The 14,095-nt window shown below is 42.0% G+C and overlaps 1 protein-coding gene across 1 annotated transcript in view; it reads left to right on the forward strand.

Moving 5' to 3' along the window:
- Window positions 1-8,964, forward strand: part of LOC141201581 (uncharacterized) — a 66,618-nt gene extending 57,654 nt beyond the window's left edge. Inside the window, exon 7 of the mRNA XM_073663573.1 lies at window positions 5,607-8,964. Coding sequence (XP_073519674.1) covers window positions 5,607-8,218 — 2,612 coding nt within the window. The 3' untranslated portion in view covers window positions 8,219-8,964. The remainder of the gene's footprint in view (window positions 1-5,606) is intronic.
- Window positions 8,965-14,095: the final 5,131 nt, after the last annotated feature.

A 14,095-nucleotide genomic window follows, 5' to 3' on the forward strand; every position in this document is an offset into this window, starting at 1 on the left:
AAATTTGTCGGCAAGATCGCTGATTGGTCGCGCTCTCCGGCCGCAACCAATCAGCGAATCATATTGGTGAGGACCGGGGAGTGGAATCGTATTGGTGAGGACCGGGGAGCGGAGTTGCCTGTGCAGCTACTTCCGCTGCGAGAAGCCGGGAGATGAGCGACTGCTCGCAGCAGAAGTATCCCGACCAGCAGCGCCGCTCCCCGGTCCTCCCTTGACACCCTAGCCGCATGGATGTCAGCGCCGCTGCCTGTGCGGCTACTTCCGCTGCGAGAAACCGGGATATGAGTGGCTGCTCGCAGCAGAAGTATCCCGACCCGCAGCGCCGCTCCCCGGTCCTCCCTTCCGTATGGAGGTCAGCGGCGCCGGCGGTCAAGGTCCTTCTGCTGCTACCGGCCGGGAGATGAATGCCTCGCGCCGGTCATCTCCCGGCTGCATCTCCGTCCCGCAGATGAGCCGCTAACGGCCACCATCTTTTTTCTGAAATCCCGCGTCGCTGATTGGCCTCTGCCGGACCAATGAGCGACGCGGGATTTCCTGGACAGACAGACAGACAGACAGATGGGATAAGACGATTATATATATAGATATGACGACTGGTAGTCTGTCCGGCATCTAATCTGAAAAGTCTCCCCCGTGGTGGGCAAACTAAAAGTTTTTGTTCCATTATTAATGATCCCCCAAATGACACATCTTGATGTTCTACATCTAAAGCACCCATCCCTCCTTCCTTGGTTTATATTTTTATACTTTATATAATTCTTAGTCAGTGATGTGGAGCTAGGCGCTAACACATTTTTCAGATTCTGACACCTCTAATATATAATCCTTGGTTTGGCCGGCAGTTGCTTGCCCAAAATCGGATCACCGGATAAAATGAACCAATACGTCTTCAATTGGTTATGAAGAATAACTATATTGGCTAAATGTTGTAACGAGACTATACTCAGCACTCAATGGTTTAATAGTCTCATTTTTTACCACAGTGGTAGGTCCGGCCAGATTCCCCTTATTGTTTATCATTTCCAAGCATTTTTCTTGGGATAAACTTTTGGCTTTCTTATATGTATCACTGAATAATTTGTCAGGATATCCCTTTTCCCTGAATCTCATCTTTAAAATCCTAGATTCATTAATAAAATCCACATCTCTACTACAATTTTTCCTAATTCTCCAATACTGTCCATAGGGAATATTACGCTCCCAGGCTGGAAGATGGCTGCTATCATATGCTAGGTAACTATTTGCATCCACCTGAAATGTGTGGAGGTGATTATCTTTCCTTCTGGTTTTTTTTGAATCAGGACGTCAAGGAATTGAATACTTAAACTGGATATATTAGATGAAAAACTAAGACCCTGGGTATTATTATTTAATTCAGATACAAATATAGATGCTTCCTCATGGGTACCGGTCCTGACAAAGAAAAGATCATCTATAAATCTCCTATAGAGACATGTATGTCTAGTATATAGATGGGACTGTACGATGAAGACAGACTCAAACCTCCCCATAAATAAATTTGCATAGCTAAGGGCGAATCTCGTCCCCATCGCACAACCTCTCATCTGTTTATATGTGGTCCCTTCAAATGAAAAAATATTATTGTTTAAGATAAACTCAATACTTTCTAATGAGAACCTTTTCTGTTCCAAAAATATAGAGGTATCTGAACACAAATAATGATCAATAGCCTCTAAACCCAAAATATGTGTAATGTTGAAGTATAAGGAACTCACAAAAAACATAATAATAATAATCTTTTTATTTATATAGTGCCAGTATATTCCGCAGCACTTTATAACTCAGACAATTTACAGACATTATCATCACTGTCCCCATTGGGGCTCACAATCTACATTCCCTATCAGTCTTTGGAGTGTGGGAGGAAGCCGGAGAACCCGGAGGAAACCCACACAAACATCGGGAGAACATACAAACTCCTTGCAGATGTTGTCCTTGGTGGCATTTGAACCCAGGACCCCCGTGCTGCAGTGCTAACCACTGAGCCACCATTCCGCCCTCCTCCTAGGGAGGTAAATCCCTCAACAAGCTAATAAAATGTGAAGAATCTTTTAAATAAGATTCAAGCCTAATCACATATTTTTGTAAAAACAAATCAACATAATTTGATAAATTAGCTGTAATAGATTTTATCCCCGAAATGATGGGGTGACCAGGGGAAATGGTAGTACTTTTATGGATCTTGGGTCGGAAATAAAAATAAGGGGTCTGAAAAAATTATATATCCAAAAATCTTTTCTCTCTCACATCCAAGATCCCCTCCCTAAGGGCTCTCTTAATTAAGTTTTTATATTCCATAAAGATGTTGACAGAATTATCACAATCTAATTTATTATAATAATCAGTATCACTGAGTATCCGCAAACCTTCTCCAGTGTACTAACCCCGATTCATCACCACAATACCACCGCCTTATCAGCTTCCTTAATAATTATTCCTTTATTATTCCGTAAACTAGAGATGGCTTGTCTTTCTGGAGCCGTCAGGTTATCCGTCTTTTTAATATGAGTAAAAGTGCGAATGTCTTTTAAAATCAGTTGCTGAAAAGTCTCGAGATGAGTTCCCTTATGGTGAGTAGGATAAAAATTACCACCTACTGGAACATGGTGGAAACCCATAGCGGGCACATGATTTTCGACTCCATTATTAGCAAGGGGTATACTGGCGTTTATTGATTTACGTTTTTCTTCAATAATAAAGTGACGTTTTAACGTCAATTTCCTAAAGTACTCATTCAAATCTACATATAAATTGAAAACATTCAAACTTGAAACAGGTCAAAAAGAGAGTCCTCTACTCAATAGTGAGATCTCCCCCTCAGATAAGGTGTGGTGAGACTGGTTAAAACTGCATACTATTTTCTGCTTCTCGTCTTTTTCTCTTTCCTCAATATTTACCCTACTGGCTTTGTCTTTTTAATTAGCAAATCCTACAGGGCTGCTATTTTTTGGGATGGCTCTACCTCACCCCCTACATCCCCGATATTTCTTTTTCTTTTTGGTTGGCGAGCTTGGGCCGGCTGAAAAAATTGGGATTTTTGTATCATAAAGGAGCGGTGTGTTTTTTTACCATTGAGAGGCGGTGCAGTTTCATTAGTTAATATTACAGCTGGTGATAACAATTCTATTGAAGAAGTTATATTTTGCGGAGGTGGTAGCTTCACTGATTTATCAGTGGAACCTTCCTCTAATGATGTATGCCCTACACTTAATGACTGAGATATTGTTGGAAAGGAATTTTGGGAATCAGGATGGATAGTTAAAATAGAAAAATCCAATGCACTAACACCCTGCATTGAGGTTGCACCAATTTAATTCATTTAACCCAAAATCAACTAGTGATGATTGCTCTGTATCATTAGAAACACCACTATCCTTATTCACCACTGGTAAGATAGAATTACTAGCTCCACCAGTGTTTGCTTGATTCTCCCCAATAGGAGAAGGACACAAAGTAACTATTGCACTGTTAGTTTCCATATCCATAGTTTGATTCCACAGGCACTTTCTGCACTGTGGATGTTGGAGAGTGAAAATTGCAAATATTCCATTTTATTACCCAACACATTGTCTCCTGGAGCACAATCTGGGCACTCACATACCATAAATTAAGTGGGTTCTTCTCACTATAGTCATGCCAAATACATGGATGCTGAATGTGGTTTGGGCGCACTGCAAGGCTCATAAGCAAGGGGGAGATATGACTTTGGGAGAGCGGATATTGCGGGATTGGTGTATGGAAGCCATGTTGCTTTTCTAGAACCTTTGAGCCACTAATAATGTGGAAACCTCTGTTATTACACTGGCAGATGATGGACCTGAGTTGGGGGCTTGCTTTTTGTGAGATGAGTAGAAGTTTTTATTGATATTATTTTCACCTACAATGGTGGAAATAAGTATTTGATACACTGCTGATTTTTCAAGTTTTCCCACCTACAAAGAATGGAGAAATCTGTAATTTTTATCGTAGGTACACTTCACCTGTGAGAGACAGAATCTAAAAAAAATCCAGAAAATCACATTGCATGATTTTTACTTAATATTTGGTACAGAAACCTTTGTTTGAAATTACAGAGGTAAGATGTTTCCTTTAGTTCTTGAACAAGTTTGCACACACTGCAGCAGGGATTTTGGCCCACTCCCCCATACAAATCTTTTCCAGATCTTTCAGGTTTTGGGGCTGTCGCTGGGCAACATTGACCCTGAAATGCTTCTTATGATACCACTTCTTAGTTGCCCTGGCTGTGTGTTTCAAGTCATTGTCATGCTGGAAGAACCAGCCACGACCTATGTTCAAGGTTGTTGGCCAAAATCTTGCGATACATGACCCCATCCATCCTCCCTTCAATATAGTATAGTCGTCATGTTCTCTTTGCAGAAAATCACCCCCAAATTATGTTCCTCCCACCATGCTTCACAGTTGGGATGGTGTTCTTGGGTTTGTACTCTTCCTTCTTCTTCCTCCAAACCCGGCGAGTGGAGTTGATACCAAAAAGTTCTATTTTGGCCTCATCTGACCACATTACCTTCTCCCATGCCTCCTCTGGATCATCCAGATGGTCATTGGAGAAGTTCAAACGGGCCTGGACATGTGCTGGTGTGAGCAGGGGGACCTTTTGTGCCCTGCTGGATTTTAATCCATGACAGCGTAGTGTGTTACTAACGGTAATGTTTTAGACTGTGGTTCTAGCTCTCTTCAGGTCATTGACCAGGACCTCCCATGTAGTTCTGGGCTGATTCCTGACCTTTTTCAGAATCATCCTTACCCACGAGGTGAGATCCTGCATGGAGCCCTAGACCGAGGAAGATTCAGAGTCATCTTGTGTTTCTTCCATTTCTTAATAATTGTGTCAATAGTTATTCCATTCTCGCTAAGCTGCTTGCCTATTGTCCTGTAGCCCATCCCAGCCTTGTGCTGATCTACAATTTTGTCCTTGGTATCTTTAGACAACTATTTGGTCTTGGCCTTGGTGGAGAGGTTGGAGTGTGATTGATTGAGCGTGTGGACAGGTATCTTTTATACAGGTAACGAGTTCAAACAGGTGCAATTAATACAGGTAATGAGTGCAGAGTAGGAGGGCTTCTTAAAGAAAAACTTAACATGTCTGTGAGAGCCAGAATTCTTGCTGGTTGGTCGGTGATCAAATACTTATTTCATGCAATAAAATGCTAATTAATTATTTTAAAAATCATACAATGTGATTTTCTGTTTTTTATTTTTAGATTCTGTCTCTCACAGTTGAAGTGTACCTACGATAAATATTACAGTCCTCTCCCTTCTTTGTAGCTGGGAAAAATTGCAAAATCACTAGCGTATCAAATACTTATTTTCCCCACTGTACATAACATTGTTTGGCTTTTTATTTCATATTTGGGAGGCAGAATGAACAAACAGTTGAACACCACAGTTTACTGGTTCACGCTATGAGGTTTTCTATTAGACTGTGAACTGTCATTGTCTTGGTGAATAATTCAATATTTTTACATAACTTGCCATTTTTACACACAGTTTAAGTAGAAATTTTCAAAACTATAAAATTCAAGGATATTTAATTCAAAAATAATAATTGGTTTTCTTCTTGGCAGATGACTGTACCAGGAGATCAGACGGACAGCTGATATCTTCAATTTTTAAATCAGATGATCTTGAGATCCCTCAGGATACAATTGAAGTGAATTCTATTACTCCAGATAAACCATCATCCCTTCACAGCAAAGATCTGTCATCTGATCCTTTGAAACACGTCCTGTCTTCTGATTCATTACCGACCACTATGGAAAATCAAAGTCACAAAATAAGCATTAAAAAACGAGTTGCTCCTAAAGCAAAGAAGCCATTTTCACATTCTGAATATGGAAATAGTTTTCCTCTCAAAATGTCTCTTCTTAAACATCAAAAAATTCAATCAGCAGAGAATATATTTTCTTGTTCCAAGTGTGGGAAATGTTTTAACCAGAAATCAAATCTCGTTAGTCACCAGAGAACTCACACAGGGGTGAAGCCTTTTTCATATTCAGAATGTGGAAAATGTTTTACTATGAAATCAAATTTTGTTAATCACCAAACAACGCATACAGGGGAGAAGCCTTTTTCATGTTCAGAATGTGGAAAATGTTTTACAGAGAAATCGAGTCTTATCAAACATCAGAGAACTCACACAGGGGAGAAGCCTTTTTCCTGTTCAGAATGTGGGAAATGTTTTAACCAGAAATCAAATCTTGTTAGTCACCAAAGAACTCACACAGGGGAGAAGCCTTTTTCCTGTTCAGAATGTGGGAAATGTTTTAACCAGAAATCAAATCTTGTTAGTCACCAAAGAACGCATACAGGGGAGAAGTCTTTTTCATGTTCAGAATGTGGAAAATGTTTTACACAGAAATCAAATTTTGTTAAGCACCAAAGAACTCACACAGGAGTGAAGCCATTTTCATGTTTAGAATGTGGGAAATGTTTTAACCGGAGATCAGATGTTATTATACACCAAAAAACCCACACAGGGGAGAAGCCTTTTTCATGTTCAGATTGTGGGAAATGTTTTAACCGAAAATCAGATGTTGTTATACACCAGAGAACCCACACAGGGGAGAAGCCTTTTTCATGTTCAGAATGTGGGAAATGTTTTTACCGGAAATCAGATGTTGTTATACACCAGAGAACTCACACAGGGGAGAAGCCTTTTTCATGTTCAGAATGTGGGAAATGTTTTAACCAGAAATCAGATGTTGTTATACACAAGAGAACCCACACAGGGGAGAAGCCTTTTTCATGTTCAGAATGTGGGAAATGTTTTAACCAGAAATCAAATCTTGTTAGTCACCAAAGAACTCACACAGGGGAGAAGCCTTTTTCATGTACAGAATGTGGGAAATGTTTTAACCGGAAAGCAGATGTTGTTATGCACCAGAGAACCCACACAGGGGAGAAGCCTTTTTCATGTACAGAATGTGGGAAATGTTTTAACCGGAAATCAGATGTTGTTATACACCAGAGAACCCACACAGGGGAGAAGCCTTTTTCATGTTCAGAATGTGGAAAATGTTTTACACAGAAATCAAATTTTGTTAAGCACCAAAGAACTCACACAGGAGTGAAGCCATTTTCATGTTTAGAATGTGGGAAATGTTTTAACCGGAAATCAGATGTTGTTATACACCAAAAAACCCACACAGGGGAGAAGCCTTTTTCATGTTCAGATTGTGGGAAATGTTTTAACCGAAAATCAGATGTTGTTATACACCAGAGAACCCACACAGGGGAGAAGCCTTTTTCATGTTCAGAATGTGGGAAATGTTTTTACCGGAAATCAGATGTTGTCATACACCAGAGAACTCACACAGGGGAGAAGCCTTTTTCATGTTCAGAATGTGGGAAATGTTTTAACCAGAAATCAGATGTTGTTATACACAAGAGAACCCACACAGGGGAGAAGCCTTTTTCATGTTCAGAATGTGGGAAATGTTTTAACCAGAAATCAAATTTTGTTAAGCACCAAAGAACTCACACAGGAGTGAAGCCATTTTCATGTTTAGAATGTGGGAAATGTTTTAACCGGAAATCAGATGTTGTTATACACCAAAAAACCCACACAGGGGAGAAGCATTTTTCATGTTCAGATTGTGGGAAATGTTTTAACCGAAAATCAGATGTTGTTATACACCAGAGAACCCACACAGGGGAGAAGCCTTTTTCATGTTCAGAATGTGGGAAATGTTTTTACCGGAAATCAGATGTTGTTATACACCAGAGAACACACACAGGGGAGAAGCCTTTTTCATGTTCAGAATATGGGAAATGTTTTAACCAGAAATCAGATGTTGTTATACACAAGAGAACCCACACAGGGGAGAAGCCTTTTTCATGTTCAGAATGTGGGAAATGTTTTAACCGGAAAGCAGATGTTGTTATGCACCAGAGAACCCACACAGGGGAGAAGCCTTTTTCATGTTCAGAATGTGGGAAATGTTTTAACCGGAAATCAGATGTTGTTATACACCAGAGAACCCACACAGGGGAGAAGACTTTTTCATGTACAGAATGTGGGAAATGTTTTAACTGGAAATCAGATTTTGTTATACACCAGAGAACCCACACAAGGGAGAAGCCTTTTTCATGTTCAGAATGTGGAAAATGTTTTACCAAGAAATCAACTCTTGTTACACATCAGAGAACTCACACAGGGGAGAAGCCATTTTCATGAAAAATGTTTTGCAAATAAATCATCTCTTCTTACTCACCAGAGCAGTCACACAAGGAAGAAGCCTTTTTTATATTCTTAATGTGGGAAATATTTAATTTGGAAAGACACACTTAGGCTGTGTGCCCACTATGCGTTTTTGGTGCGTTTTTTGGTGCAGATTTGCAGCGCGGAAACGCTCCAGAAATGCATTGCATACCTTATCCCATGACTTCCTATGACATTCTGCAAGTTCTGTGGACATGGTCAGGATTTTTTCTGCGCAGATTTTACTCGCAGAAAAAATCCGGACATGACCAATTCTTGTGCGTTTCCGCATGCGTATTTGCCTATACAATGCATTGTAAAAACGCAAGGCAAATCCGCATGCAAAAACGCATCAAATACGCGTAAAAAACGCATGTAAAAAACGCATGCGTTTTTCTGCCAAGGAGGTGCAGAAATGCTCAGGAAAATTTCTGCTTCATTTCTGCATCGTGGGCACTAAGCCTCATTAGCAAGAAAAAATCTTTCTAATAAGTGAGTGCATCTTAGGCTATGTGCCCACGTTGCGGAAATGAAGCAGAAAATTTCTGCTTCATTTCCGCATGTCCTCTCCCGGAAAAACGCATGCGGAATTCCGCACGCGTTTATTGCGCGTTTATCGCGCGTTTACCACATGCGGAATTGCCTTGCGTTTTTAATGCATTGCACAAGGCAATTCCGCTTGCGGAAACGCAAAATTAATGAACATGCTGCGGATTTTTGAACGCAGCGTGGGCATAGAACTTGCGGAATCCCCTTGGGGACCATGGGGAGCGGATTACCTAGCGTTTAACAAGCGTTTATGCTGCGGAAATTCCGCAGCGTAAACGCTTGAAAAACGCTACGTGGGCACGCAGCCTTATAGACTTTAGGCAGCTTCCTGTTACTGAGGAGAACATTGAAACAGTGTCCTTCCTGATCAATCAGAAAATTTCTCTCTCCTTCACTCCACTCCACTTATCTAACTGATTGGTGCAAAGTAGGAGAGGAAACTACAGGGACCTGCACAGAGGCTGCATGTCCTGAATGAGCAGCTGAAGACTTCCTCAAGGACCTTTCAGATCATGTAACACTGTTTTACATATTTTCAAAGTTGTCAGGTTCAGTTATGAAATGAGCCATTTTTTAATGATTTTGACCATGTGAATTCAAATTGCACAATAAAAAATTTTAGTTGCCTCTTGTTTCTGTGATATCAAAGAGTTTTCCTTTTACTGCTACATATAATTGATGAAAAAACACAGAAAAAAGGGCAGCAGTGTTTACCTGCCCAGATCTTCAGAACTAAATGCACTACCAGGGTGCAGCAAACCCACATAAAGATGGCTGCTACACAGGTGCAGAATACTGATGAGACAATCACTCACAACCTACCATTTCATGGAGGGGGTGACTGCTTAGTATTTGAATTGCACACAAAAAGGCTTGTATAGGGTGCTGTTCACACTAGGGTAGTGCACAGTATCCGGCTTACAGCCTATTAGTTATGCCCAAACTATTAGATTAGGCAAGCTGCCCGGTACTATCCAAGGGCACCCCCTGGGAACAGACACCCCAGTTTACAATGAAAGCACTGATGGGCCTGGCTGCACCCTGGAATAAAATAGTGCAAAAATACATATATATAATATATGAGGTATTAGTTGGTATTTTGGACAAAATGCCTAAGCTCGTAACCTGCGACAAGGGTCCTCATGCTTACGAGCCCTACTCTAAACACAAAAAGCAAAGCCACACCAAGAAGAATTAAAATTCCCCCTAGTGTGAACAGCACCCTATACAAGCCTTTTTGTGTGCAATTCAAATACTAAGCAGTCACCCCTCCATGAAATGGTAGGTTGTGATTGTCTCATCAGTATTCTGCACCTGTGTAGCCGCCATCTTTATGTGGGTTTGCTGCACCCTGCACCTTAGCTATTTGGAATTCCAAATTTCCATCCACAATGACCAGAGATGGCGGTAGCGTTGATGGTACAGAGGACGCAACGTATTTTTGGGGTAGAGACTGATGAAACATTATGGATCCTAAAGGTGGGCAGCAAAGCAAGGTGGAATGCTACGGGATTGATGACTGCCACAATCTTATAAGAACCAGTAAACCTGGGACCCAGTTTCCAAGATGGAATCTTCAACTTAATGTTCCTTGAGGACAACCACACCAAGTTGTCATCACACAGGTCCGGACCCACCACAAGTCTCCAATCAGCCACACTCTTATATTTGGACCCCATCTTCTTCAAGCAATCAAGAACCCTTTGCCACACAGACATAATTGAAGATGGAAAACATTCTTCAGGTATTCCTGAAGAATGATTTCCGTTAAATGAGCTGAACTGAGGATGAAACCCGTATGCCCCGAAGAACGGGGACTTACCAGTGGATTCATAACAACAATTATTCACTACAAATTCAGCAAGAGGCAAGTAAGTAACCCTATCCTCCTGATTCTCAGACATAAAACCCCTAAGATAAGTCTCAAGATTCTTGTAAACATGTTCAGTTTGCCCATTAGACTGCGGAAGACTGCTGAAGAGAACAACAGATGGATCCTCAAATGAGTGCAATATGCCAGTCAAAATTTGGAAATAAACTGCACCCTTCAATCAGAAAAAAATATCAGTAGGGATCCCATGTAATTTTACGATCTCTCTGATGAAAATCTGCATCAAAGTCTTAGTGTTAGGTAATGCGGGTAGCGCAATGAAATGTGACATCTTACTGAATCTGTCCTCCAACACCAAAATTACAATATTACCTACTGACACGGGTAGATTAGTGATAAAATCGACCAATAAATGAATCCACGGTCTACTGGGAATCGCCAATGGATGGAGAGACCCAGCTGAACAAGTATGATAGAGCTTAGAACACGCTCAGACACTGCAGGTGGCTACATACTCGTGAACATCCTGAAAACGCAGAGTAAGGAGATCTGTAGTGTCTTTATTACCGGGATGTCTGGCCAAGACCAAATCATGATGTTCACTGAGAACTCTAAGATGGAGGTTCACATGTACAAACTGTTTACCTAATGAACAGGCAGGTGCATCCACCTGAGCCTCAACAACCTCCTTCTCAAGATAGGAGCATATAGATGCAGTAACCACCCATTTTTGCAGTATAGGAACCGGTTCACAATTATCTCCACCCCCGGAAAAGGCATCCACCTTAATGTTCTTGTTCCCTGGCCTATATGTAACGAAAAAGTTAAACTTGGTGAAGAATAACGGCCATCTTGCCTGTCTAGGTGTTAGACACTCTAGATATACCAGATTCTTATGGTCCGTGATTACCATAATCGGATAAACTGCCCCCTCCATAAAATGACGCCTCTCCAAAAGCCCACTTGATTACCAAGAGTTCCCTGTTACCAATGTCATAATTTCTCTCAGCAGGTGACAGTTTTTTAGAAAAGTATGCACATGGATGCCATTTACCAGGAGACGCACCCTGCGACAAAACAGCCCCCACACACACTTCTGACACGTCAACTTCTGCAATGAATGGCTGAGTGACGTCAGGCTGCATGAGAATCAGCACAGATGCAAAACACTCCTTAAGGTATTGAATGCCTCCCTGGCCGGACTGTACCATTTAGAAAAGTCATATCCGCCAGAGGTTTGGCCACTACCGAAAAGTTTTTATGAATTTGCGTCAGTAGTTGGCTAAACCCAAAAACCTTTGTAACGCCTTTAAATCCTCAGGACAATCCCAATCTTGTTCCGCCTGGACTTTTGCTGGATCCATGTGAAAATTGTTGGATGATAAAATATTGCCTACAAAAGGGATCTCCTCGAGAGAACATACACTTCTCTGGTTTAACAAATAATTTATTGCCTCTGATTATCTGTAAGACCTGCCTGACATGTACCTGATGTGACTCAAGATCAGTCGCATAAATTAATGTAATCTAGATAGATCATAACAAATATACCTGCCGGGTGACTAAAGATGACATTTACAAAATGCTGAAAGACGGCAGGAGCATCACTCAACCCAAATGGCATGACAAAGGTTCTCATAGTGTCCCTCAGGCATATTGAAAGCTGTTTTTCACTCATCCCCCCCTTTAATACAAATGAGATTATATGCCCCCCTGAGAACCAGTTTAGAAAACCATTTTGCTGCCACGATCTGATTAAATAGGTCCGGGATGAGAGGGATCAGATACTGTTCCCAGACCATGATCGGATTTAGTTTGCGGAAATCTAGATAGGGGCGTAACCCCCCTGTCTTTCTTTACAAAGAAAACTCCCGCAGCAATGGGGGATGACAATGGTGTGATATGACCCTTTGCCGAAGTTTCCGCGATATAGTCCTTCATGGCCCGCTTCTATGGACCAGAGATTTTACAAAGTCTGCTCTTAGGCAGCTTGGCCCCAGAAAAAAGATTAACGGCACAGTCATAAGGTCGATGGGGAGGGAGTTCTTAACACCCCTGCTCCGAGAACACATCCTCAAAGTCAGATAGGTGCCCAAACAGTGTCCTTGACAATACTTGATCCAATTTGCTACCTCCCGAGTCTGCCAATCTACCACAGCGTTGTGCAGCACGAGCGTCTCAGAACTACAGGAGAGGGCAGACCTTCTAGTACATAAAAATCAATACATTCTGAGTGTATGGCCTACCTGTAGATGTAACCCTTGGATGACTTGAGTAAAACACCCCTGGCTCAAGGATGCAGAGTTGATGGTGATTATGGGTATGTGTCTGGACAATGTATGTGGTTTGAGGCACTGGACCTGGATGAAACTAGCGTTTTTCAAATTAAACCCGCCCCACTGTCCAGAAAGGCAGAAATGATCACCTTATTTTTGCCCAGATGGATTTCATGCTCCCCTTTTACGCTGAACTCGAATTTGATCCACAGAACGAGTCACCCCACCCAACTGCATAGGCTCCTCAGATGACTCAGACCAGAGTTCCCTTGGCGCTGGACCTCTCACATATTGGGGTGTTTCTTTATGTCTCTGGTGAAGACTGTGATCCACCCGGATAGCCAGAGACATGGCTGCTTCAAGAGAAACTGGAGTCTCCTATACGACAAGGGCATCAGTCACCCGTACCGATAGCCCTTGACAAAACTGGATACGTAGTGCGGGATCATTCCACTGAGGTGTATCACCTCCGAAACTCAGAGTAACCCACCTCCGCCGGCTGGTCTCCCTGCTGAAGCTGACGTAGCATGGTCTCAGCCAGGGAGATGTGGTTGGGATCGTTGTATATATGACCCAGGACTAGAAGAAATTCCACCACCGTCCGGAGCAATTGGGAGTCTGGCGGGAGAGAAAATGCTCATGCTTGGGGGTCACCCTGAAAAAGCGAGATTACTATCCCCACCCATTGCTCCTCGGTTCCTAAGGAGATAGGACATAACCTGAAGTACAGCTTACAGGCCTCCCTGAAGAAAACAAACATGTCACGCCCCCCAAAGAACCTGTCAGGCAAAGCAAACCGGGGGTTGCCTGGGAGTCATGGTCCCCGGACCCAGGGCCAGCTCCAGGTTTTTCTGGGCCCCGGGCGAAAGAGTCTCAGTGGGCCCCTGTATCACATACCACGATTCATGATGCACAGATACCGCAGAGAAATATAGGTACAGTACAATGCAAAGATTTCACTTCTTACATTACATGAGATATATCTATTGTAAATTCCACAATAGCACAGAAACCGGCGAATCGCTCCACACAGTATACTGGCCCCCATAAAATGCTCCATACAGAATACTGTCCCCCATATAACGCTCCATACGGAATACTGGCCCCCATATAACGCTCCATACAGAATACTGGCCCCCATATAATGTTCCATACAGAATACTGGCCCCCATATAATGCTCCATACGGAATACTGGC

This window comes from Phyllobates terribilis, unplaced genomic scaffold, assembly GCF_046119375.1.
Source record: "Phyllobates terribilis strain yellow unplaced genomic scaffold, ASM4611937v1 Scaffold_119__1_contigs__length_5224398, whole genome shotgun sequence".
Classification (NCBI taxonomy): domain Eukaryota; kingdom Metazoa; phylum Chordata; class Amphibia; order Anura; family Dendrobatidae; genus Phyllobates; species Phyllobates terribilis.